General features: G+C 41.0%; 1 protein-coding gene across 4 annotated transcripts in view; it reads left to right on the plus strand.

Annotated features, from left to right (window-relative positions):
• Positions 1 to 27,855, plus strand: part of ADAMTSL3 (ADAMTS like 3) — a 279,815-nt gene that overhangs the window by 173,450 nt on the left and 78,510 nt on the right. For all 4 annotated transcript variants that reach the window (XM_075133138.1, XM_048867324.2, XM_048867323.2 and 1 more), the window contains exons 8-10: positions 12,573 to 12,647; positions 21,869 to 22,026; positions 25,799 to 25,910. In XM_075133138.1, coding sequence (XP_074989239.1) covers positions 12,573 to 12,647; positions 21,869 to 22,026; positions 25,799 to 25,910 — 345 coding nt within the window. The remainder of the gene's footprint in view (positions 1 to 12,572; positions 12,648 to 21,868; positions 22,027 to 25,798; positions 25,911 to 27,855) is intronic.

Raw genomic sequence — 27,855 nt, forward strand, 5'->3', positions numbered from 1 at the left:
AAACCGGCTCGAGCCCCCACTCAGTGACCTGGGACAAATATGTACCACCCCCGCTGGGCGCCTCCAAGAGGCGACACTTCCCCTCTCGCAAGCACAGAGTCTGAGTATAGCAAAAAGCCTTTTAATAACAGAGAGAAACAATGTGGCATTATGTTGGGGAAACACCACCAACAGGATTCATAACACAACCCATGAGCAAAAAAACCCACCCCAAGCAAATTGGGGCGTGCCCTTTCCCTTTGGTTCTTGAGTCCAGCAACCCCAAATCACCCAAAGTCCCAAAAGTCCAATGACGCAAAAGTCTCTGTCCCTGGTCAGGGCAGCCCCAGAGTTCGAAAGTTTATTTGCAGAGCTTTACCTCCCAACCTGGGTGGAGATGGGAGCGGGGGTCAGAGGCACCTAACATGATCTGAAGCTGACCGCCCCACAGCTCCATAGGGCTCCGCTCCGCCAGCCGCCCCACGAATGGCTTCGCTCAGCTCCGCTCTACGGCCCACAAGCAGCTCCCGCCGTCCCACAAACTGCTCCACCAGCCAGTCCACAAACTGCTCTGCGTCCCACCAGCAGCTCCCGCCGTCCTATGAACTGCTCCACAATATATCTTCAGGCTCCTCCACTACTTAACACAACGCTCAGTGATTTCAGCTCTTAGGTGAATTCAGCATGTAGTAGGGGAGCCTCAGTGCTGGTGCACTATTAGCCCAAAGTGAGCTCAGTGGCCTGTAACTAGACTTCTAATGAAAACAAAATTAGCTCTGATATTCCACAGTGGAGAGAGGAGGAAGTGCAATTAGCATGTAAGGCCCTCACCAAGGGGCCCATGCCACCAAGTATTAATACTTGTCCCCAGCCTCTCTCTATTCACACAGTTTTGGAACCCATGACCCTTGCCTAGCGAGTGCTACTTAGTTGATGGTGAGTCCCTCCATCATAACAAAAGGCCAAGTACAGTTCCAAGCACAGTTCCCATAATCAGGGTAATAACAATTTATTCTTCCTGCCCCAATAACAGAGACACTGGGTATCCCACAGCAGCCAAAGTGACCATTTGGGCAGCTATGGCCTCTTTCTAGGCTGGGTGGGTGTGCCTATGCAAATGAGATCGGCCCCTGAAGTTCTTTTCCACAACTTGCCACACCTCACCACCAGATGTCAGGGCGGAGCTCATCCTGACAGTGCTTACATAGTGCTGATCCCTCTGTGCATGCACCAGCCCCACAGAGTGCCTTAGCATGCTCCAGCCTAAGGCTGCAGTGGATCAGAAGGATTTTCCCTGTAATTGCGCTTCCAGGTGCTCGAGGACAGGGTGGGGCTGGGCATTGGAATTGAGAGCAGAAAGCCTGTCTCTGCTGTACTCTTAATGACCCCCTGGGGACAGAAACCAGGCTGGAGGGAGGAAAAGGAGTAGAGTGGGACAAGGAGTCTAGTAAAACTGGGACGGGAGAAGGAAGAGAGAAACTCGTCCTGGGTGCTGGAGGAAGGGGAAAGACTGGGAGCCTATGAGGGAAATATGGGGGACTGGGACCCAGTTGGCTTGTTGTGGGGAGAACAATGAGACTGGATGTGGAGCTGGGGAGAGAGGGGGAGATTGGGGCTGGGTGGACAAGGAAACTGGACTATGAACTAATGCAAAGAACAAGGCCAGGAGTGTAGCGGGAGAGATAGATCTGACAAGGAGCTGGGGAGACCTGTGAGTGGCTGGCCAAAGAGACTTGGAAAAGAAACCACAAAGGGTTTGGTGGGGAGACTGAGATTGGATAAGAAGTCTGGGGAGGGAGACCAGGACTGTGAGCCAGTGGGTGGGGAGGGGAGAGACAGATTGGACAAAGAGTTGGGAGGAAAAAACTGGGAACGGCTGGACAAGGAGACTTGAGCTGGGTGTGGGAAGGAGGAGAAACTAGGAATCAGACAGTGAGCCTGGAGGGGAAGAATAGAACTAGCTGGGTAAAGAGACTAGTACTGGGATGAGAAGCTAGAGGAGTGGAGACTGGGACTCGATCAGCGAGAGGACTTGGGACAAAGAGACAGGTGTGAGGAAGAGACTGGACTGGGTCAGGGACAGGTTGAAGAGGACGAGGCAGAAGGAGTCAAGCTTAGAGGAAATGGCCAGAAGAGGCTATGCCCACTACAGCGCACTTCCCTCCAGAGCTTGGAATGGAAGATTCCTAAGTCTCACTATTCCTCTTCTGTCAGCACATATCTGTGAAACCCTCTGGCAAAGTATCTCATCCCCCATGCTGTTCCACATGGAGCATGGTGGCCTATTACAGTCCTGCTATTAGTTACTCCTTTAAAGGCTGAAGTCTGTGCAATGCATCTAAAGATTCCACCCCTCTGATGACCCACATGGGTATCAATATAATGCCACATAATTAGGGCCCTGCCAAATTCACGGTCCACTTTGGTCAATTTCACGGTCATAGGATTTTTAAAATTGTAAATTTCATGATTTCAGCTATTTAAAACTGAAATGTCATGGTGTTGTAATTGTAGGGGTCCTGACCCATAAAGGAATTGGGGGGGGTCACAAGGTTATTGTAGGGAGGGTTGTGGTGCTGCTACCCTTACTTCTGTGTTGCTGCTGGCGGTGGAGCTGCCTTCAGAGCTGGGCAGGCGGAGAGCGGTGGCTGCTGGCTGGGAGCCCAGCTCTGAAGGCAGAGCTGCCATCAGGACTTGCACAGAAGTAAGGCTGGCATGGTATGGTATTGCCACCCTTCTGCATTGCTGCCTGCAGAGCTGGGCCCTCAGTCAGCAGCCGCTGCTCTCTGGACACCCAACTCTGAAGGTAGCAGCGCAGAAGTAACAGTGGCATGGTATTGCCACCCTACTTCTGTGCTGCTGCTGGCAGGGAGCTGCCTTCAGAGCTGGGCGCCTGGCCAACAGCCACCACTCTCTGACTGCCCAGCTCTGAAAGCAGTGCAGAAATAAGGGTGTCAATACCACAACCCCCCTAAAAGAACCTTGTTACCCCCCCCCCCGCGCAACTCCCTTTTGGGTCAGGATCCCCAATTTGAGAAACACTGGTCTCCCCCAGTGAAATCTGTATAGTATAGGGTAAAAGCATACAAAAGATCAGATTTCACAGGGGGACACCAGATTTCACGGTCCATGACATGTTTTTCATGGGGGGGTTTCATGGGCATTTTTCATGAGTGTGGAATTTTTTTCAGTTTGCTTTTTTAAAAACCTAGGAAGTTAAACATACAAAAACTGTGTTATAGGAGAATAATTACGTTGCAATTCAAGCACTCAAAAGTTAGGAAATTCCAGAATTATCAATTTCTTTCTAGGGAGTTCCTTCAGAGCAGGTTCAATTAGTGTGCAGCAAATAAGACCTGGAACAATGAGGAGTAAACAAAAGTGAGTGAGCACTGTCCATTGTGTGCACTGAATGAAGAAGGGATCTTGTGGAAAAAATAGCATATGATAATGTAATTAAACACAATATCATAATACATAATCTCATCGGGGACAAATTAAGGAAACATTAATTCTGGCATTTTCTAACTTTTGAGTTCTTGACTCATACAAAACAAATAATTGGTTTGGAAACATTGTGCCCCAGAATTCATTATGTATTTCACTTAGTAGCTCACAAAAAATGTTCAGTGCTATTTGACCAGCTCTCATTACGTAGTCTGTTATGCAGAGGAACTTTGTGTTTCTGTAAGTGGTTGCCTGAAGAAGAGTGTTTGTGTGTGTGTGTGTAACGCATTTTAGAATGTAAGGCTTGTTCACTGTGTGTAATGCATGAGCTGTTTTCTTCTCTTCTTTATTCCCTCCCCAAATGGAGAATGAACCAGTAACTCTACAGAGTGAAATCCATTCAGACTTTTCTAAACAGCCATACTTCTGTGAAGGAAGAATAGTCTATTACTTTCTCTTCATCGGAGTTTCTTTTGTTGGTTGGTTTGGAATTACTCTGGGACTTACGAGACTTGCTTGCTTTCCTGATCTGTCTTGGCTTGTGTAGAAAAACTCTGGTTTATGGACATTGGCTATCCCATTGTGTATTGTACATTTCATTTCCCTGAGATCCATTTGCCTGATGGGCTGCTAATTGTATGTCTTTATTCATAAAAATCAGTGAGAGAGTTTTGTTGATTTAAGTGACAGCCTGAGTCGTTCTGTTCCAAATTTTAACTGGAAAAAATTCTTACTCCTATGCTAAAATTCCCTATAAAAGAGGCTGATGATACTTCTGGTAGATCTAAAACAAAGCTTGGTCTCAAACTCAACAGTGTCTGTCCTGTTTTTTAAATGTGTCTCTGTGTTGCATAGTACAGAAGCTTAGTATATAATAAGTATTTTCATTTGTAGTCTTAGGCAATGAGGTCAGTGCAAGCAGACCCCTGTGTCAATTAAATTCACCATGGGTGTGAGGATCTACCTATGCAGAGTTCATTGCAGGCTCAGAGCCTGAGCTCACTTGCCAAGCTAGTTACTTGCCACAGAATACCAGAAAGCAAGGATGCTATATAGACCCCCTGTTTTATGTTATTTGAGTATGGTTTATGCTGTATATTCTGTTTGCAGATCAGCTTTTAATAATAATAATCAATAATCTCAATATAAAGGCTATATCACAGGATAATAATAATACAATTCATTTTCATTCAGATCAGTGGTCTTTATTCCTGTATCGTTCAGAATACTGCACTGCTGGGTGATTATCAAACAATTAAAAATAGCGATAAAAAAGAACACTGAATAATAACTAACCTGTCTTTGAATTAAGAGCTACACCAAAAGTTGTCTGCCTATGCCGGATAGCTGAGACATTGCTTGAACTGCAAATAAAGGGCCAAAGCATGGCTGGTTCTTGTGAGTAGTCCCACATAAGTCAGTGGTACTACTCACGTAAGTAATCTGAGCAGAGTATGGTCTAGAAAGTAAGTCAAATGAAGGAAAGCAAACACTTCTATATTTGTCCAGCTTTCCTCTGTAAAGACATGTCATGTACTCGAGTGTAATCAGACACAATCAGAGCAGTGTAGAAGGCATCATGTAACTTGCTCTACTAATGTAATGGCCTCACTGCCTCTGCAAAGTAAAGTGTGATCCAGGCTAGGGCATCACTTAGAATACAGGGGTGAGAGCCAGGACTGATAACAAGTTGGATAGCGCCCAGCAATAGCTTGTATCAAGAGAAAGTTGTTAGGACAGTATTGGGGGCTGGTGTATTTTATTGCAATGGGAGCTGATTGGAAGCTCTTATACAACTATTAATTTAGGTTAGGGCAACTGGATTAAACCCTGCCACAAAGAGACCATTTTTCTACTCATCTTGGGTTTTGATTTTGGTTAAGATAATGGTGCCCCAACATGCCAAGGTCCCAAGTGGTGTTGGCCATGAATGCACAGCCATGTAATATTTCTGTTGGACTTCTTCTTCTGTTAATTATTATTATTATAGTAGCACCCAAAGGCCTCAGTCAGGCTCAGGCACCCTTAATGTGTTAGGCTCTGTACAAACACACAGGATGATGTGGCCCTGCCCCAGTGAGCTTTCTATCTAATTTATGACAAGATGCAACATGAAAGTGAAATGATGACAATAACAGTAAAACGCGCACAGGAACGTGGGCTAGTGATGTGCACACTGGTCACTGGCTAGAACCTGACTATAAATTGCTTGTTGGTTGACATAACTGGCAGTGATACTGTGAAGTGGGTTATCTTTGCCTTCATACTGTAGTTACAGGGAATAATTGTGGGTGTAATTTTATAATAATAATTTTATAGCATAGGCGGATAATGTGATCTATAAAAAGCTATAAGCAAACAAAAAGCCCAAGATTTCCAGACAGCTACTAGAGGGGAAAAGCAGACTTGCGGTCTCTGCTGTTCAAATCATTTGACTCCAGAGATTGCACCTTCATAGCACCATAGATGTGATGAAGTACTGGTATTCATAGGCAATATGCGGTTTGGATGTGCATTGCAATAGGATACTTAATATTCATATTGCCGAGCTATTTAAATAAGATACACCCTAAACAATCAAGTTAGGATTTAGTAAAACAAACACTCGCAATGCTTTTATTTGTTAAATTTATCAGGTTCTGATAAGACAAAGATAGAAAAAATAAAACCTTCAGTATTTATTTCTCTCAGACTTGGATGCAGGAACTGGGATTCAAGACACCTGGGGTTTGTTCCCATCTCTGCCAGTGACTTGCAGCAAGTATCTTAACCTCTCTCTGCCTCAGTTTCCCCATCGGTGAAAAATGGGATTAATAGTCACCTAATTATTGCAAAATGCTATATAAATGTTAAAGATTATATATATATATATATATGTGAAAGAGGAGAGATTGCAGAAGTAGTCTGTATTCTCCAATGCACAATCGACAGCCAGTTCCAGTCTTGCGCATGATTCATGCCTTACTTGATGTGGAGTCATTGCTAGTGACATTAGAGCTTCCATTCATGAGCTCATAGGAGTTATGGAGTTTCATTTATCTAGTGTCCTTTATAGGAACAATATTTTTAATAATTTCAGCAACTATTCAACAGTCCAGTCACTGTCCAAAGGCAGCATGAGAATCATCTTGGTTTTTGCCTTAAACCAGTCATATGTGTTTGACTCAAAGGCTGTATCCTAACAAATACCCTAAAGCTACATTAACTTAAGCTTCTGCCGCAGGCTACGCAAATATAACAGCATTCCCAAATGTTGGTGCTATCCTGTGATTTATGTAATTTCACCCCATCCCCTACTCTAGGACATCTCTGGGGATTCTGCTTGGAGATCCAACATTAGCTTAGAAGAAGTGTCAGCAACTGGTATTTCATCGTCTTGAGTGGCACCAGTCTCAGCTGATTTTTTTCCTCTCTCTAATGATTCATTATCCTTTTTATTTTATAAAACTTGCCATAAACGTTTCAATGTTAAGGCTTGTCTGCACAGAAAGTTAGCGTGAAAAAGCTAGGTTGTGATTTTGAAGTCCAATAGCTACTCATGAACTCCGCGTGTGGGCACTTCCTTATTCTATGCTGAGAGAACCTTTTTGCAGTTTAGCTTTAGTACACATTGAAGTGAACTAGGCTAAATGGCACAAAGGCATTTTTAGTGTGGGAATATGAGTGTCCACATAGGGAGTTAGTGCCAAATAGCTGCTGTGCTTTAAATTTACAACACTAGCTTCCCCTGTAGACAAGCCTGTAGTGAGTTCACTTTTCCACTCACAATGTATTTAACTTTTAACTATGCTGGGCTGGACCAACTTAAATTGAGCAGCTTTACTGCATTGTGTCATGCCACCCTTTCTCTGCCCCAGTCTTCAAGTTTGTAATAAGAGTGTTTCATGCAACTCCCTTTGGAAAGCATTCCAGGAAAGCATGAATATTCTAGGAGCCTTTTGTAAGTCTGCTTTATAATTAGACAAGAGAGAGACTACATTGTTCCATCACATATATTGGGAAGCTGATGAAGATAAGGATGTATTTTAGGTTCTCACTTGTATTTGCATAACAGTCTCAGAGGGTACTCAGGAATGTGGCTCCCCCATTTTCAGTCCTAGGGGAATCTGGGTGTGATCTTACTGTCGCTGAGGCTCTTTCTGAAATCCAATGTCCAAACTCCCACAGGATCATCTTAAATTATCATCTAAAATTGAAGTGATCCAATATGCTGAAAAGTGAGTGCCAAATTTATTACGTGCATCTGAATGTTGTGTGTGTTTGAGATATTTGACAGAGGATCATGACCAGTCCTTGAGCTACGACAGAAGGTGGAATATTACTCCAACACAGCAAGATGCAGGATAATGATGACTTTAAAAAAACAGGAGTCCATAAAATAAGCAGTCTCAGGCAGGAGATACAAGATGCTAGTCATGTGTGCCTTGGTTTTTAATGGGAACGGTGGTGACCTAATGCCAGGCATTTCTTTCCAGCTTTCGTGCATGGTAGTGTTATGATTTTTGGCTCATTTGATTTTCAGCTGTAGAGAAAAGCTACTAATTAACCTTCAAAGATACAGAAATAGTATAAAAATGGTTTTGGAATCTCTAAGTACAGAACCTGGAGTAGCCACTTCCTCTTAAATTTTTATAGGGGTTTGTATGCTTTTAACAGTAGGAGTCCCATTGATTTAATGGGAACTGTGCCACTGAAAAACCACTGCACACCACTTTGGAAATACAAGGGCTCGTGTTCCAGTAAGCATGTGGAGTATGTACTTTACAGTGAGAACCAGAGACTTTTTAAATTGTTAGATTTGGGGCCAGATCTTGGCTCATGCTAAGTTCCCTTTGCACTGATATAAAGCTCCCCTAAAGGCAGAGGTAGCTAAGGATTCCCATGGCATGGGGAATTCTCGGTTGATGTGGAGCTACCTAGGCTAGCTCTTTCCATATCCGCTCATCCCCTCCATTATTAATGTTACTGTAGTGCCTAGGAGCCCTAGTCATAGCCCCGGACTCCATTGTGCTAAGTGCTGTATAAACCCAGAACACAAAAGATGGTCCTGTCCCCAGAGAGCTTACAATCCAAAAGTTCACACTGCTATGCCTTGCCAGCATTATTGTCCATGATCATAATATGAATTGGGAAGCCACTTATAATGTGCCCATTTCCTGAGGGCCTTCTCTAACTAATTCATTTGTTGGCTGGATACAGGGCAACCACTGGTGTAGGAAGGCTTCCAACACCAGGAAAAGGAGCCCTGTTTGTGCATACAAGCATTACGCTTGGCCCAGTGATATCCAGGAGTAGCTCAGGCCCAGCAGAGAAGCAGCATCATGTTCTTTCCCTGCATTCGCCACAGAAACACTGATGGTCCTTGCTCATCCTGAAATTTGCCTCTGTTGCTGGTAAGAGTGAACATTTGCCTGAGTTTCTGAATGCAGTCTCAGCTCATCATTGCCTCTGGGAGTGTCCCATTTTCAAACTCCTCAGTTTTTCTTTGGCAGCTGGAAATATTGTTTTGAGCAGCAGTAGTGGCTGGGCTGGTCCAATACATTGTTGTGTATGCCCACTTTGTCTCCCACGAGGCAAGCAAAGTCCTGTTGTGGTGCCAGCCTTCCCAAGTAGCATGGTAGCAAACTGAGCACCCCCACCAGAACTTTGGGCCATACCAGGGAACATTGCAGCAAGTGTGGAATATGCCGGAGGTTCTGCTGAAGGAATGTGAAACAGGAGCTTTCAGGATTACTTGATTGAACTAGACTAGTGAAGTGGGGGCAGAATGGCAGAAGTCATAGGGTGGCTTCGCCTGGAGCACCCTCCTTCAGCAGGCCACAGCATGACAAGCGTGCCTGTCTTAGTTTCCCCTTTCCACAGCCAGTGCAAAGGAACATTATTTCTTTGTGTCTGATACAAAGCCTGCCTCTGGGCATAATTTATTCACATGCACCAGTGCAATACTTCCCCCAAACCTTGTAGTAAAACCAACTTCCAGTAGCCACAGTAAAGAAACCTTTTTCCTGTTCCTCTCTCCACAGACATCACCAGCAAGAGTCAATAGCAGCACTTGTTCTCAGTTCCTTTGGCCTCTGATCCAGGGCACCACTCTCTAGGACTCCCTGACTGAGATTGACCAGTCTTCCCAGTGCCCTTCACTCAAGGCTTCAGGCCTGCTCATCCTGCATGGTTCCACTCCCGCAAACCTCCCTGCCTGGGAGTCATACCCCTGTTCAGGGGATCCACCCTCCTACAACAACCCTCTTGCTTCCAGAGTTGGCTTATTGTGACCAAGCTGGATCTTCCCCTTTACCTTGGGGCCACTGCCCAAGCCGCCTCCTAGTCAGGGGTCCCCAGCTTTGGTCAGTTTTTACCAACAGCTTTCTCCAAACTCCTCCAACTCAGTTACAGCTCTGCTTCCAAACTCAGCCTCTGCCAAGTAACTACTGGCAGGTCTTCCTTGCTGCTTCTCTCTCCTTTGGGTCGCAAGCACCTCTCACCTGCCCCTTCCTGGTTCCCTCACGCTGTGATTTGCTAGGTCTCTGACTAACCAGGTATCCTCCTTTCTAGGGCCCCCAGACCCTCTTCTGAGCCCCAGTTGGGGTCAGCTGACCAGTCACAGGTGCACTGGCCTCTTCCCTCTTAGGGCCAGTGTCACCCTGTGATCGGCCCTTGACCCTCTTAAAAGACCAGAGTTATAGTAACCCCTAGCACACAACCCTACAAATTTGCCACTTTGAGGCACTTCACAGATTACGCCCAAAGTCTCACTGAAACCAGTGGCTCAGGGTGCTCAGTGCTTTCCAGGATCAAACCCTTCTTAGAGGCTGTGTGCCCTGACCAGAGTCTGTTTGGCTTACAAGGAGAGGTAGAGTCATCGATTAAGTGGGGTCAGACAGGCCCCTGGAAACCTGTCTTGTTTCTAATGCTGGAGGGCTCTTATTATTGTTTGTTTATTATTTGTATCACTGTAATGCCTAGTCCCGAATTCAGCAGTTATTTCATTGTATTTAAAGGTATAGTCATTCATTACCTTTTGGCTATTGATTGCAATTCAGTTGATGAAAAACCAAGAAGCAAAGAGATATTAAGTGGCTGAGTAGTTAATGTGTTTTCCAGGGCTCCTTAGCTGTATTATGGTTCTGACTGTAGTATTTTGCACGCTGATGGAATACTTATATATGAAATTAATAAGGATCACATTTCATTATGTCCAAAATAAATGGTTATATTTAAATAACCTTCCTAGAGATTGGAAATATAAAAACTGTAATGTAAGAAGGTGATTATTTCAGAAGAAAATAATAGCAGTGTTTGCTTGAAGTATCCTGAACATTTGGAAGCATTTTATACTTTATGCTAAGGAGAGGTAAACCCGAAACTGATAATTTAGCATCTACTGTAAAAAGGCCTCGTTTCACATGGAAAGAAAAAATTCTTCAATTATTTTAGGTAAAAATTATAACCCAAATATTCTCAGAATACTGTGTGAGTGTTTCTGAAGCAATGTACCACTGAACTTCAGTGAATAGGTTACCATTATTTTCTTGAACCCACTACAGTGAAATCCATCTCATCAAACACATAGCATAAGGGTAGACTTATCTACAGAATCGAGTGATTGAATATGAGACTTTACTGTTCCTCTGGGTATTTGGCAATACCAGGGCAGTTTGCTAGGAGAAATGTAAAATGTGTTTATCCTACATTATGTTCATGGTTTTGTGATAACTTTGCAGGATTTGTTCTTCTTTTGCGAAAGCAAAGTTATGTTCTTTTGGTCTCTCAAGGCACTGGGCTAGCAAGCCTTATCAGATTTTCACCATTCCTTTAGCCTCAGCTACATTATTTTTAACTTTCTGAGGGCCTGACGCTGTTTATATTGAATCAAATGGCAAACTTCCTATTGAATTAAATGAAAGTAGGATTAGTCTATCTTCCATCTCTCTCTACATTTTTTCATGGACTTCTGATGTAGAAACCTACTTCAATGCAACCTAATAGCACCTGGGTGTTATTGTAGGTAATTTAAAGGACAGATTAACCTGTATGGGATGTGTCTGCAGAGAGTGTCTCTGGGTAGATATTGGCCAATGTGGTTGATCTGTGCAGAAATGGGTTTACGGCTTTATGATGTTTGGATTGGAACATGATGGATGTGGAAAGGGGCAAGGTCTAGGGGCTGTCAGGTCTCTGTGGCATCATCCCCCTCCCTTCCAGAACCTATGGGGGTTTAAAACTCAGGACAGTGTTGATCCCTTTTGCACACTGACTCTTCCTCCTTCTTTGGTGTGGCACATGATGGAGTGGAGAGGCCCAGTATCCAGAATTATTAGACCCCATGGTCTGTTGGCTTCTCCACTGGTTTGCCATTGGACCTTGGGTAAATCACAGGTTTCCCATCTATAAAATGGAGGTAGTAAGACCCACCCACCTTTGTAAAGCCCCCCCCCCCCGAGATCTACAGATAAAAATAGTTATATATGTGTTAAGTGTGATTATTGTTAAGGGGTATTTCAGGCAAACAAAAGCTTTTTTCTGTTGGATTGTCCTGTTTGATGCTGGTTTGGTTTATAGTTTTAACTTGGGACTGTTCCTGGAAGGAATGATCTTATATTGCAAGTTACAAGCAGACCTTGTTATAATTTTCTCTTAACTGGTCTGTAATTGGTTAAGGGTTAGTGTTATGTAGATGATTTATTTCCTGTAAATCCTGCCACTTATTAAAGTTGTGACCTGCTCTAGGAAATGAGGTGTGGGCAAAATGAAACTGAACAGCTGGGGGTATGTAAGGTTTGCCAGGGGAAACACAACTTAGCAAATCCCTTAAGTCTGTCCAGTGATTAGGAAATAAAACTAGGACAACAAAGTATAAATATGTACTTAATGTACTACTGACATTTTAGTTGTTTTTGTTAATAGAAAATAATTTAACAATAGCAGGAAAGATTTACAAGTCCATATGTAGGTCTTAATAGCTGCATAGCTCAGCAAACAGACTTGGTGTATTATACTTAATAAAATAACACATTATTTTTAATAGAAAAATTGTGGAACCTGTTAAATATTTTCTGAGACACATTTGACAGTTTTCAGTCTAGTTATGTGATGTGATAATTCCCTGGTGCAAGATGATTTCTAAAACAGTTTCTTAATTTTCCTAGGGGAAGAAATTGTGATTGCTATACCTCATGGGAGCCGCAGTGTGAGACTTACACTGAAAGGACCAGCACACCTTGGTATGAACAGTTTTATATATTATTACTAGACAGAGAATAAAACCAGAAACTTTTATCTGAGTGCATCCAACTTGAAGTGTTTTGGCAAGGTCAAAGCCTTGATTCCTCTTCCCCTTTTTAATTTTCAACCCAAATTGTTCATACAGAACATTAACATTACATTGATTTTGGCTTGTTTTCAAAGAAGTTGGTTTAAAAATCACAATGGTATGAATATATGTGTAGTTTTGGTTTCTTTATAATGCTGAACTATACAAGAATTCTTGTATAGAGTATCTAAAATAAAGTACACTGTTCACGAGACTTGGAAAAACTTCCATCAAAACTGTGTTCAGTGGAGGACTGAATGGGATTTAGATCAACCACACTTATATACACCAGTAATAGGCACTATTTACAGATCTTTGAGAGAGAGAGAGAGAGAGACGACTGGTAATCGGATTTAGAGCCCAAGTCACCAGTTCAAACCCAGAAAAGGCTGATAATGACCCAAAATGGGTTCCATGGCCTCTGTGAAATGAGTAACGTGATCTCAGACTAGTTCCCCATGAATATGTGTTACAAAACCTACCATTATTACAACTGGGATTAATAGGTACCTCTCTTGGCAGTCTTAGCATAGAGGCCAAAGAATGACTGACCATGGAGTTTTGAGGGCTTGATCCTGCAAAAGGTGTTGAGCATTCTGCCCTTGATTCATCAAAGCACTTAAGCACATGCTTAACTCTAAGTGTATGAGCAGTGTCACATCCCTAAATCTGCTGCTCAGTAAAATAAATAAATGAAAAAACAAAGTCTGAGCAAAGTTAAAGAATGCAAAGAAAACTAGTAAAGTAACTTACAAAAAGCCTATCCTGGAACAAAGCCAAAGGAGACTCCACGTGGCTCCCGCACCGGGTTTAATCCTGGGAAATGGGGAACACTGGCCAAATAAGCACCCTCTCCCACAGCTGGCCAGTGGGTGCCAGAGACTCCCAGGAGGAGAAGCTACCTAGTGTCTCCCTCACTTGCTACTGTGGCTGTCCCTCTTTCACCACCGACCTCAACAGGTTCCCCAAACAGTTGATGCAGGTGTGTGGTACTTCCTCTCTAACTGATGTATAAAATCTTTGTGTGTGTTTCCCACCTTTCATCAAGAGTTTGGTGCCTTTGTGAAGCATTTATTTTCAAATGTTTTCCGGGTGGCTCTTGGTTACATTTGTGGTTATTACTTAGAATTCATTTCTTTACAAATGAGCAGTTTTTCCATATCGAACTTATCATTTAAATGGAAAGTGTGAACATCCTCGCAGACAATGAAATAAACTTTTTAATCTGATATTTCAAACAATATTTTATTAGTGAAATTAACATATTTTAGGGCTATTAGTCTGAATCATGATCATTAAAAGGACTTCTATTTCTGTGAGAAGTGTAAACAGTGAGAATTAAACATATTGTGCCTCCGTGTGTCATGCGTTTCTTCGAAGACAGTGGTTCCACTGTTTGTGCAGGGAAAGCCCTGGCGGGCCAGACCTGCCAGGGGCTTTCCCTGCACAAGCAGCAGAACAAGTTTGGGAACCACTGGTCTAAGACAATGTCATCATGGTTTTATTTAAAAGAACTTCAAATGACATTAGGTTTAAATTTTGCAGCTGAGAACATTAATGTAACCCCTGAGTGTAACTTCGAAAGGTTTCATGAATGTATAAAATAAGCTATTCTTCCTCCCATACTGTCTACAAAACAGAAACTTCTGTCAACATAAATGATATTGCTTTTTTAAAATGTTGCAAGAGCTATTTAATGCAGTGATCATGATTAGTTCATAGCAGAACTATTGTTCTCTGATTTTGTTTTAGCCAGTTTTAGTTGTTAGTACTTGTAGAAGGGAGCTGATTGTTGCCTCAGCTTCAATGAATCCAGTGGAGCCAATGTTCCCCAGCTACATTGCTATTTTTAGCACACTAGCTCCAGTTGAGCTAGCCAGTGTCTGTCTACTCATGCTGAGAAGCACACTCCCAGCTTCAGTCTAGACATACCTATGGGGTAGAAAGCTTAAGGGAGGCTACTTTTTTTCCTCTTACCCTCTCCCCAACCAATCCCTCTGCAAATCTGGGAGGAGTCAGACACATTTAAACCATTAGCTCAGACTCCACATTCATTTAACTTATAATCTTAAATATGACAAAAGTGAAAAAAGTGAGTGCTGGGCAGAAACAACAATTTTTCTCACTCTGTGGTCAAATCTTTACAGTAGAGACACTTGGAAATATGCTACTGAACAATCTGCCTGACCCCCTCCTGTGACTGAAGTGTGTTGATGTTGTAAAGGTCACTTAATGACAGAGCCAAATGCTACTCTGTTATTCTCATGCAACTCTATTGACTTCAATGGGAGTGTGTTCGCATACTTATGGGCAGAATTTTAGGAAGACTTATTTAAAATACCAGACACTGTTCTGTTATTTGAGGCTCTTTTGTCGGTTTGTTTTGGGGTAGATTCTCTCTCTCTCTCTCTCAGTTTTATTGCCACCCATGTCAGAGTGTCTGAGCGCCTTCTATGTAAAATCAATAGCAGTAGCCATGTTTCTAGTGGACTTCATAGAGTCTGGCATTTCTCCCTTTTAGGGAGTCAGAACTCTGTTTGGGGTACATTTTTGTGCAGAGAGGGGAGAGGAAAAGAATTGTGAGAGGTTTGGGAATAAAAGGGGGTTTTGAATTGTGATTGCCACTTATGGTGGAAAGACTTTCTCAAAGAAGAAGGCGTTGCAGCATTTCATAAAGATGATCAGACTTTGGATTTGCCTGATCTCCTCTAGAAGATAGTTCCACAGCTGGGTCTCCTTGACAGAGAATGCTATGCCCCAGCTTTCACATGTTTCATCCTGGTCTCTGTGATCTGCATTGTCCCAGAATAGCACAGCTGTCATGGTGATTCATAGACTAAAATTTGGTCTTTCATGTAGCAGGTAGCAAATTCCAAACAAAAAAGTGCTCCACAAAATTCGTTTTCTGTCGATATCCAAGCATGCTGGAAAGAGTCCACTTTTTTTGTTTATTTTGTGAATAGTTTAAGATGTATGACATATTATGAAGCAATCAGGAGGGGACTCCATTTCACTAGTCTCTTTACTAACACATAAAGAAAAGGAGTACTTGTGGCACCTTAGAGACTAACCAATTTATTTGAGCATAAGCTTTCGTGAGCTACAGCTCACTTCATCGGATGCAACACATAAGAAACCCTAGTCCCTGTTCCCGGGAGCTTACAGTTCTCATAGCCTCACTTTTTAATGCCCGCCTTTTGTGAATAATGCAACAGGCAACAGCATTGTCACTTTGCACCTGATTGGTTTATGAAATAACATTTTTTGTTTTGTTTTGGAATAAATTATGGGTTTTCTAATAGTTGCTTAAAGAGCTTTAGAATCAAAAGAAAGACAGAGAGTCCTCTGAAAATAATCCTCCTGCAGAAGAAACAGGAAAACCAGAAGCTAATATTTTTACAAGTGGCTAATGCTAGATAACTGAGTTCATGAACTTTGGGAGAGTGAGCTTAACTAGAAGAAACTGAAAGATGCTGTATCTTTTCCCCCTTATGTAGATTTCTACTTTAGATTATGCTACTTGCATTAGTTGAGCTATTAAGTATTTAGCCATACATACAAATATTTGTTTTTGTTCTTGGCTAGTATTAAAAGAAGTAGTATGCAGTTTATAATTGGAAAAGAATAGCTGCTTTTATTCCAGGGTCCCATTTCCCCCATGTGAGAATAGTCTATGCAGAGGAGAGGAAACTCCATTAATTTAACATGTAGAATTTCCTGCGCATCCTTACGTTGGGCATGGAATAGCCATCACTTATGGATTTCCCCCTATTTAACCAACATATTCTCCTAATATCTACGCAGAAGATGGGAGATCCACACAGGGCTTCCTTGTGAACGTCCCAAGCCACTGCAGAGCTGCTGATCAGTACTGGCTCCTGTGCTGCTGAGCCCTAAGGGCTGTAGCCTGCCTCTGAAAGCACAGGGAGCCATTTTTCCAGGGGATCCCACAACCACAGCTAGCCCCACAAATTCCCCTCTGGAAAGAGAGGTTCTACGGTGTGAAGGGGGAAACAGCACAAGATAGTACAGCCCTGGGTCCTCAGCATACTTGATAAAACCCTTAAGGCACCAAAACAGGTTAACTCAGCCTTAGCCTGTATAAACTTGGTCTGCTTTCCTCAGGGGTTTGTCAAGGAGAGAATCTGTAGGAGCCCAGCTGGGTTTCCTACCGCATCTGACTCTCTGAAGTTGGAACTCTCCGCTCCCCACCCTGAAAGGCTTCCATGGGTCAGGGCTGGGGGAGCATGCTCTGGAGGTATAGCTTCCCACTTCTGCAGGAGCACAGGGCTCAGAGTTCTTCTGAGTTTTGGGTGAGTGTTTGGTGAACTCTTTTCCTACCATTCCCTGTGGACTCCTTTCTCAGCTAGCAGTTACTTACTGTATTGAAATCAGTGGGAGCACTTGGGCAGGTAATTGTTCCCCAATAGGAATAGGGGGTTCACAATCGAAGTCTATGTGGGTAGTAACTTTATATACATACACACAGCTCTCTAGATGTGAGTGGTAAATGTAGGGCTATTCTAAATATTTGTTTTTCAGAGAGCCATTTGCTGAAGCCCCTGGAAGGTTATTTGTAGATATTTCCAGATGCCTAGATGGTAGCCTGAAAAAAAAATCCTCAGTGTTTTACCTAAGTGTTTTCAGAGGTAATGTTATAATGTTACATGTCAGTTGTTTGATTTTACTCTGTATGGGACGCTTAAGATGACAAGCAGTGGCTTAGGCTGAGTGAGAATATATTGCAGCAAAGGTTATCTATTGTGCTGTGGAACACTTCTTCATCTCACTGGGTGACACATTTCCTTGGAAAATCTGAGTAGCTAGTTCTAAGTTCAGCAGAGACCTGCCCCTGAAATACAGACTGTCTCTGCACAGCTGTATCTTACAAATTGTTAAACACATTGAATTCCTCTCTGGTGTAGCTCTGTAGACTTTAATTACATTTGCTGGCATTGCACCAAGGATGAATTTGACCCACTGTATTTTCAGATTGTCAGTTCCTAGCCAGTATTCTCCATTTGACCTTTTTTGTAAATTGTGTTTAATTACTTTATTAAGAAAAGCTCAGAGACTGGAAACGTTAACATACTGATTTGGCTCAGCTCCCTGGATGGATTAACCTTCAGGTGTCTCACGCCTTTCTCTGATAGTCGGGTGTCTTTTTTTATGCTCTTCTAAGGCCTGATTCTGAGAGGTGCTAAACACCTGCAGTTCCCATTGACTAGATCAAGAGTTGCAAGTGCTCAGCAATTTCCCTTAATGAATTTCTCTAGTGTAGCCATGTACTCAGTTCCTGAAAAATAAAAAAGTCACTGCTACCCATAAATAGGTTTTTGTCTTTTTCTTAGCAGAAGTGAACCTCAAAATGTACCAGTATCTCTGAAGCCTGTGGCACACAGTCTTTTCCCGAAATTATAGGAAAAATACTCAAATAAAAATAATAGCCGGGAAAAGACATGAGAAAGAAACTGAAATAGGAGTTAAAGTATTATAAAATATTTGTTGATCTCTCTGTGGTTATTTCTTATCTCTTCCTGGTTGTAACTGCTTAGAAAATGGGGCTTTTTAATTTCTGACCACTTTTTTGATGGCTCTCAAAATAATTATATTCAACTTCATGCTACATTTCTAACCCATGACCATGCTGGAATTGTTTTTTGGAGGAGTTTCTTTTACTGAAATTTCTGTCAAAGCATGTACAGGATACCCTCACTGTTCTATCCATTAGAAGAGTAGAATACAATCTTTAGAAAGCATTTGGTGGGCACTGGTTAGATTAATACAGATTTTATACAGTTTTACACCTGTAGTTGTTCAAGGATATGACTGCTTCTTCTAAAGTGACAACTGTATGTCTCCTTTTTTGGTTAGGGATACAAGAAGCTACTTTTGAGTCTAAAAAGAGATTAGAAAATGAGAGGCTGCTTCAGGAATGCATCTCTTACGTGAAAAGGAGTGTCCAATAGCCATTTTCCTTACTTTTATTTATGATCTAGGTAATTCTCTAGTGTTAACAGTCCAAGAGCATCACTGCCACAGAAATTAAGTTGAAATTTACAGCTAGTCTATTAGTCAACTCCTAGCTTGGTTTTAGAAGTTTGGCTTCTGCAGGAAACTCCCCTGAGACAATGCTGGTCACATGATCAGGGTAAGTATGAGCAAAATAGTAACTCTTTAAATAATTTGAGTATAATAAGTACAGTAACAAAAAGTTTTATTGTATGATACAGTACAGAATTTATTGCACCAAATGACAACACTTTCCTGCCTTGTGCCTAGATAGCCATCAAAATTCCACAACCTGTAAAATGCCAGTATTTTAGACTAACCTTTTAAAATTTAATTTAATATAACCCTGTATTTTAAGGCAATTTTAGCATAATTTCAGCTTTCCTTGCTCCTGTACAGTCTCTGAGAGTAATTTAACACCCTTGGATCTTATTTCAGTAATGGGATTAGGAATTAAGGGTCTGTTCCTGCTCTTTTTGAAGTAAATGGCAAAACTCAAACCACTTCAATGGGAGCAGGATCAGACCCTGTCTATATCCATATTGAAGAAAACTTTAACCAAAATGCTTGGATCTGGTAATATTTTAAAGTGCCTTAACAAGCTACCTTTAATCCCTCTTGAACATAGGTATGTATTTTGTAAAGTATCCTTTTTATTATCCATCCCTTTTTTTTTTTTTTTGCCATTTCTGTGTGACTTATGGGAATTTGTGTGAATCAGTCATGCTATAGGCTCTGATTTAAAAAAAATCTCCTTACACGGTTCTGTCTATGTACTTCATTCCTAACCTAGACACCACTGCATTCCCAGGTCTTTCTAAAACCGAATCTGAAAATGGCTATGAATCAAAGGGATTTTTTTAACTAGTAAATTAAGAAATAGGTTAATTTCTCGACACTTATTTCATTTTGGGATTTATTCAGGATTTTAATCCAAGGCTCCAGATTGGGAAGAGTTAGTATATTTACTGTGGCATATAAACTACATTTCTTCGTGAAGGGTATAGGCTCTTGTCACCAAGAGGCCTTTTAAAAATATTATTTTAAAGAATTATTTTTTATCATATAAAACATATCTGCTAACCCCCAAAGTAAACATAGATCTTAACATCTATTTCAAAGTAAGTCTTGAAGCTTTGTTTGCATGTCCACCAAGTCTCCAAAAGGGCAGATTCTATTATCTCATTAAGGCTTAGAATGGCTCAAAAAGCTATTTAAATGATGTCAATTCTTTTTAAAGAAATCTAACTAATTAACTATATCCCTTAAAGCAAATATTTTTATTTTTACTGTCTAGATGTAGTGAGCCAAATTATTTCCTGTTCTAACTCCACTGCTTTCAGTGGACCAGTGATGGATTTGGTCCACCGGACCTTATCCAGATTTCTCAGTTGACTCTTGCAAATGCTCTTCTTCCTGGATATTTTGTAAGACTCTATCTTGGGCTTGTAGTAGCACCTTCACCAGGCATTATGGAAGACACTTTACAGAATCCATTCAGTGTCGGAGATTATGAAGACAGGTCCTCAACTACACTGACCCATAGTCCCTTTGCTGCTGATACTCTTAACTGTTCAGTGGGCTGATAAACCAACTCATGAGTGCTGAGGAGTGAATTATATAAATTCAGTTACTAATCGTTAAACAATTGCCTTTTCTTTTCCCTGAAACATTCATTGTCCACCAATTTGCCCTTTCCTATGACGACTACTTTTCCTCTGTCATAACTGGACTGAAAGGACGCTTTTGACAGGACCCTTCTAGCCTGGTTAAGGGCCTACTTTCACTAATGAACTTAGGTCACTAAAGAAAGGAAATAGGTACTCCATCAAATGTACAAATATGTGACAAAAATGTGGTTTAGGAACATCAATTGTCCTTTGCATATTTCTTGAAAAAAACACAAATGTCTATGTTGCAAAATAATTGCTTTATCCTTTAAGATGTTCGGAGTGGAGGAGAGAAGTTAGCACTTTGGACAGAAAAAACTGAGAGGTGATTAATCCAAAGTCATTTTAAAGAAGATAGTAGGGAGAAATGACTGAGATCCCTTAATTCCTCCAGTCTGATCTCTTGTGGCTTGTCTACACACACAATTTGTATTGCTTTAACTGTAATGCTATATATAAGGTAGTACAGCTTCCCCACATATGGACATAAAGGTAACTTCATAAAGGTTCTTATACTGGTATAGCTATTCCAGTATGGGAAGAGGAATAAACTTTACTGGTATAAGGCACCTTAAACTAGTATAACTGCATCAATGATAGGGGTTGTTCTGGTATAACTATTTCATTATAAATCACTTCCATAACTGACATAGTTATGCAATACAAAATCTGTGCGTAGACCATGCCTTACTCTGAAACACCCCTTCAATAAGAGCGTAGCCAACCCCTGATTCCAACGCATGCATTCAATATTACCTTTCAGCACTGGCACGTACCATGTTATGGGGTGCCCAGAAGTTTTCCTTCCTTAATATCTTTTTCATCCAGTGTCGGACAACATAGGACAGTCAATATGTGGGAGTTTTTTCTGTATTTTGGAAATTGTAGCTTACTGGCTTACTCTGTTTCTAAAGAATGCAAAATAGCAGTGGAAAGGTTTTTATCATCACCTGTTCCAAGAATATGACATCCCTACTCGCCTAACTCTTTGTTAACATAGTAAATATTCAGAATTATGTTATGGCTTTCAGATGCTTAGAAGGGTAAAGATATTGAGGTGGTTGTCCATTGATAGTGGAAACTTCAAGATGTAAATGTTTGTATCAACACCTGCAGTTTGTCATACTGAATCTATCACTTAATACATAATATTGAGGCAACTGATTTGTGTTAAATGGTATTAACAGTACTTCTCTTTACATCCCATGTAAAAGAATGGCATGATCAGGCAGATAATTATTGTGTCCAAAGAATGCTGAGCGAACTACTTCATGAATGTATATATCATCCTACAACACAAAAGCTGAAGTGTTCTCTGCTCATGCAATTTTCCTATGCACACACCTACTCCTTCTTACAAGTCATGATTTGTTCAAATTGCTTTCTGACGTACTTGAAAATAAAAAATATACTCTGTTTGACCTAATCAATTATATGTTTTATTTGTTAGTTATTGAGTCAAAGACACTGCAGGGAGACCAGGGAGAACACAGCTTTAATGTCCCTGGAATATTTATCGTAGAAAACACAACTGTTGAATTTCAGAAGAGTTTGGATAGAGAAACTATAAAAATTCAAGGACCTCTGGGAGCAGATTTCATTATCAAGGTAGGATATGTGTTTAGGCATGCTGTAAGCTGTGTCTGCCAATATATTTGAAGTATATTGGGATGTAAAGCAAAGGCGAGTGAAGATGTTATACTTAAGTGTATGCAACTGTGCTATAGTTACAAGGCAATTTGTATATTCCCTTGTTCTTTATATGTTTGTTCTAATGGACCACTGCATATAGCACTGAACTATGGCCTTGATACGTCAGTCAGATCCACATGGGCACACTCCTGTATGTATTTCCATTGACTTCAGTGGAGGTCTGCATAAGTGCAGCAGTCTGTGTGCACAAACCTGATTGATTGCAGAGTCAGAACCTTATCAGCTTTGAATAAGCCACTGAGAATGGTGAAGGATTTTACACACAGTTTTCACACAAGGAAAGATGCAACTAATTTCTTCCAGTCATTATGGGAACCTTGTCCATTCCTAAGGATCTCCACCATTATTTACAATGGCACAAGATGCTGTAAACACTTTTTCTGGCATTCACTCTGGTGGTGAATTTAGTGCTCTATCTTAAAAGTAGATATATGTATATTAAAAGGGGGGATTGAATGGTGCATACAGATATCAGAAAGGCAAGACTGAGATGAACTGGAAGAAGCTGGTTAGTTGGGTCTAATCTTTTTAGCTTTCTAGGGCCTGCTTATCTCACAAGGGAAGGGAAGAGAAGGGAGGTATCAGGGAGCACACATATTAGTTTTTGTTTTAAATTTAAAAGTTTGAATAAACTTAAATTCTCAAAGTGAAATTCACTTGAAACTAGTGAATTTCACATGATTTCATTTCAAAGCCATGTTATAGCCCTGATATGAGATAATTCAAGTTAATAAAGAAACTGCAGGATTGGTGAGTTTCCCCTCCCCCAAAATAATATGAAACAATCCTAGCTTCATTCTCTTAAGAGACTGAATTTTGTGTCTGAAGATTCCCAGAATCATCAGATTTACAAATTCAGGTCGGTGCAAATCAGGAGATTAAAGACTACATTTTTAGGAGTGTGGGCGAGGTTTTTCCTACAGGAATTAAATGTAAAGAACATTCTATGGGCCTTTGTGCACTGGGTGAAAGCATGCCTTCTAATAAATATTGGGTCAAGCAGGGGACTATGAAGATGGTGATAAATGTATGTGCATATTTGCACATGCATTATTTGTACATTGCTATTTGGTATGCTCAAACATACGGGCCTGTATTTTTATGGACTCTGATTTTAATTGCCCGTTTTGAAAATGGAAGTTATTAGCATTTCTAAACATTTCCTCTCTGTAGTGGTTTGAGCTCTATGCTTGTCTAGGTTGAGTTAATTGCAAGGTAAATAATCCTAATTATTAATAGGATGCAGTGGTGATGTAGCCATGTTTATCCCAGGATATTAGAGAGACAAGGTGGGTGAAGTAAATAAAAGATATTGCCTCACTCACCTTGTCTCCCTAACTATTAAAACATTCCAAATTTAAGATACACTGAAAAATGTTTGTTCTTTTTTCTGAATTGTTTTCTTTCACTGCACCCTCAAATAATTTCTGTATAAGTTGCCATTGGCTGATTGGTTCCTGGAAATTTTCTCTCCCATTTTGGGTAATATATATAAGGAATGAAATGCCTTTCTGAGTTTAAAATAATGTTTTCTTTGAAGACGATGCCAAAAGTTCTAGGTGCATAACACGTAACTCCCAGGAGGAAAGGAAAATTACTAAGCTTTAATACAGTTCATTTATGGCTTCCAATTATTTTTATTGTTATTACTATGATTTTTTTATGCACTAATCACAATGGCATATGCACCTCTGAAAAAAACCAAACAGTGTTTACATTAAACTATCCACCAACATAAAAATTAAGATTTTCCCCAGGAACCATCATCCATAATCAAACAAATGTCTAATATGAAAGATGTGCCTTCTTCCATGCTCTGAAGATTTTTAAACTCTGTCTTTGGTGGATCATGCAAGGGAAGCCCGTTCTACAGTCAGGGTCCCTGCACTGAAATTTCCCAGCCTCCGTCCTTGACAGCAAAACAAAATTGTGATTTATTTTTTTTTAAAGCTACTTTTCAAATAAGATTGTTGCTCAAATGGGGATAGATAATTTAGCTCTCACTGTTGGTAACAAAGCCTGACTCCTATTAGCTTGACACTTTCATTTCTTTGTGAAGATCCTGTAGGTATTATTCCTGTGTGGATATGGGCCCAGATAGGACTCAGCATTCTGATCTTTCTAATGAAGCCCTAGAAAAGCATTTAGTAGCTAAGGCGAATGACTGGAGCCTGTCATGTTTTAATTTATAAATAATGTCTTACATTTATAGGGCACACTTCATCCCCAAGATGCCAAAGTACAGTACAAATTATATATAGATGTTCTTTTACCTACTTTAGGGTAGAAAGTAGAAGCTGTTTTACAGCATGCAGCAAACACAACAATAGAGTTTAGGAAGCAAAGGGAAGGAGAAATTCTGTCTAACTAAAGCTGCGGAAGTAATTTAGATGGGCAGAATATAACGAGCCAAACTGAAATTTGGCCAGACTCTGGGGCTAACAGCCTTACTGTAGCATAAAGCATCATGGGATCATTAATGACCCAAGCAACCAGGATCTCTGTTCTGAATGTAATCCAACAGATGGTGTTGCAATGCTCCCTGGCAAAACGATGTAGCATTGGTTCAGTATTAAATCAAAGGGACGATTGCCACTTCCTGAAGCAACAGCCTCACTTTCGGCAGCACCCCAGGTTTCCCTTCGGGTATCTTTACATTGCAATAAAAACCCCAGCACCAATTCTCAGAGCGTGGGTCAGCTGATTTGAGCTTGCAGAGCGTGGGCTAAAAATTGCAGTGTAGATGTGTGGGCTCCCACCTTGTGCAGTTTTATAGCCCCACAGCCTGAGCCCCGCAAGCCCGTCAGCTGACGCAGGACAGCCACAGCCATGCCGTGGGTCTTTTATCAAGCATAGATGTACCCTTTGGAGTTGCCCATCCAAGTGCTGATTATACCAGGTTATTAGTTATTGATCTGCCCAGGTCACAGGCTGACTCTGTGCAGCTATTAAAAGTGCACAAAAATATCAATAATTTGCGTGTACCCAAAGGAAGGTACTCATAGTTTTTTTCCATTGAAAATGACAAATGGTCTTACAAGGTAGTATCTTTTATGGGACCAACTTCTGTTCATGAAAGAGACAGGGTTTCAAGCGCCACAGAACTCTTCTTCAGGTCTCTCTCTCATATCCTGGGACCAATACAGCTGCAACAACACTGAGGCCAAATGATCCTATGTCCTAACTCCACTTCGATGCAGGCCATAGGTTTTGCATGTTGTAGAAATACACTAATGCACAATATTTTACACCTCAGATATTGTGTGCACATCCAATTTGATCAATGTCTTATCTGAACCTGATTCTGTATGCCCCGTATTCAGTTCAAGTTCTAGACCCATATATTCGCCACGGAATTTTGAAAATGTAGCCTATAATGCTATAAAGCAGCAGGGGACATCCCAGGAGCTTGGCCAGCAAGAGAAGAAAAATCGCCAGAGGGGCTTCTCAGCACTGTTACATAATTACAGGAGAATAATTTGAAAAAGGCAACATGCAAATGTTTGATTATTAGAAACTTCTGTTTGTATTGCTCCAGATTTCTGTGTGGTTTTCTGCCTTATTGCCAAATAGCTCTCTGCATTATTATTACATATGAGTTATGTTGTGAAATGTCATGAATATTGGCATACAGTATACAAATGTGTTGTAATGGAAATCTCTTTAGACCAGGTATACTGCCCCAAAAGACAGTGTGGTTCAGTTCTTTTTCTATCAACCCATAAGTCATCAGTGGAGACAGACAGAGTTCTTCCCGTGTACTGTAACATGTGGAGGAGGTAAGTAATGGCTGTGGCTCAAGAGTGTTTACAACTGTGGATTATACATGGCTGATTTATAACTTTCATACAGAGTCATTTTTTAAATCAGTTAAATAAGGTTATGCCGCTTTGCACGTTGGTGGTTGTTCAGATAAATAAGTGACTGAGTACAAGGTAATATCTGCAGTTAATATAAACGTATTAGTCATATTTTATTGTTTTACATACTATCAAATGTCAGTGTACAGATAATGAATTACCTTATGAGAAAGAGATTCAGAAAAATAAAGAGAGGAGAGTCGGAGTGATGTGGGGCTAGAAGTGAGAAAAAATGGATAGCAGTATGAAGATCACAGGAAGATGAACAAAGAGATCAAATGGGAAGATAGAGATTAAGAGCAAGAAGGGAGGAAGGAGGCATTTCTGGCTATAAATTTAAATGTTAGAGTGAGAATGTTAGAGCGGTGCTAATAGATAGGAAAGTCGGTGGAGTGAAGAAAAGAGAGATGAGGTAGGTGAACAGTGAGGCAAAACACTGTAGACTTGGTGCATGGTATTGGACCAAGTGAAGTGGCCAAACAGAGGTTTTTTGACAAACTAGCATACTCATCTTTGCAGAAATAGAGGCACATGGGCAGTATTTTTGCTGTATCAAAAGTATGAAACTTGTGGATATGTGAAGTGTTTAGAAGGCGAAATTTCTAATATTTAGCAACATGAGAAATGTGTATGGAGAGAGGACATTGAGGGTCAAAGGTAACATCAGAGTTTCTAGTGGAACCACCTGGAAAGACAGGAACATTATAGACAATAAAAAGCTGGGAAAGAAGAAAGAGTGAGGGATAGAAATGGAGTGATGCAAAAGAAATAGCACAGTGTTTGAGATCCACTTTTAAAGCTTATTCACTTGACTACAATTTTATTTGCTTTGCCCCTGATTCTCCACTACAAGTGGATGATGTAGACAGTGGTAGCTGCAGTGACCCCTGTATGGCACTCTGAACCCCAGCAGGTTGGTCCTGGTGAAAGTCAGACCAGCAGGGGGCCTACTCCAACTTCCACTGCTAGTTTAAACTCCACAATTTATACAACCAGGGGATTAAGATAGTTCAGTTCCACCATCCCCCTCTCCTCCTGCCTCAGGACATCACAAGTGCAAGGCTATCTTCTCCTTATGCAGAGGTGGTGGTTGGAGAAGTAGTTGGCATAGGAAATGATTATACAACCTATACCTGCTTTACACTGGTGCAGATTCATCTGATACAGGGAAGTTCTCCAGGGGAGTCTGATAGTAACACTCCTATACTCATTCTCTTAGAGACTACACTAGTATTATTCATATAGACTAAAAAAATCAAAATAGTCTAAATAATTACCCCACTATTGCAGGACCCATTAAAATGCTGTTTTTCAAAGAATGGCTCGTGTGTTTGTTTGTTAAAAAAATAAGAGAGCCTTGTCAAGTGCTTAAAGTACAAGTGAAGAGTCGGGTTCTCTTTGCAGCTGTCTCAGACCAATCACAACATCTCTTTGTGCCTCAGTTTCCCCACCATAAAAAATGGAAATAACATACACTCACAATTACTATTCCTAGGTCCCATGCCTCTAGCCAGAGTCATGGTGGGAAACTCCTCTATCTCAGAAGATTTTTTGGCCCTCTGAAACATGACCCTCATTTGAAATGTGAATGCTAATCCTGTGGGATGGTATTGTCAAAGAAGTAGAATTGCAAGCCTAAGTGTTTTTCCTTGATGTTCCTCACAGGGGAAGAAGTGTACAGTATAATATTTTTTATTGTGAGCATTGCAAACACTGGATAGCTCAATGGACATCTTCCCTTCTAGGTTGATGGCTCAAATCCAATCTAAGAGAGTGTTGTCTTGAAAAATTATGACTATCTAATGGCTGCTTATTCTCTTTGAAATTAGCTGGTAGCTTCAGTGCAATTCCTTGTGGATGGATG

Source organism: Caretta caretta, chromosome 10, assembly GCF_965140235.1.
Source record: "Caretta caretta isolate rCarCar2 chromosome 10, rCarCar1.hap1, whole genome shotgun sequence".
Classification (NCBI taxonomy): domain Eukaryota; kingdom Metazoa; phylum Chordata; order Testudines; family Cheloniidae; genus Caretta; species Caretta caretta.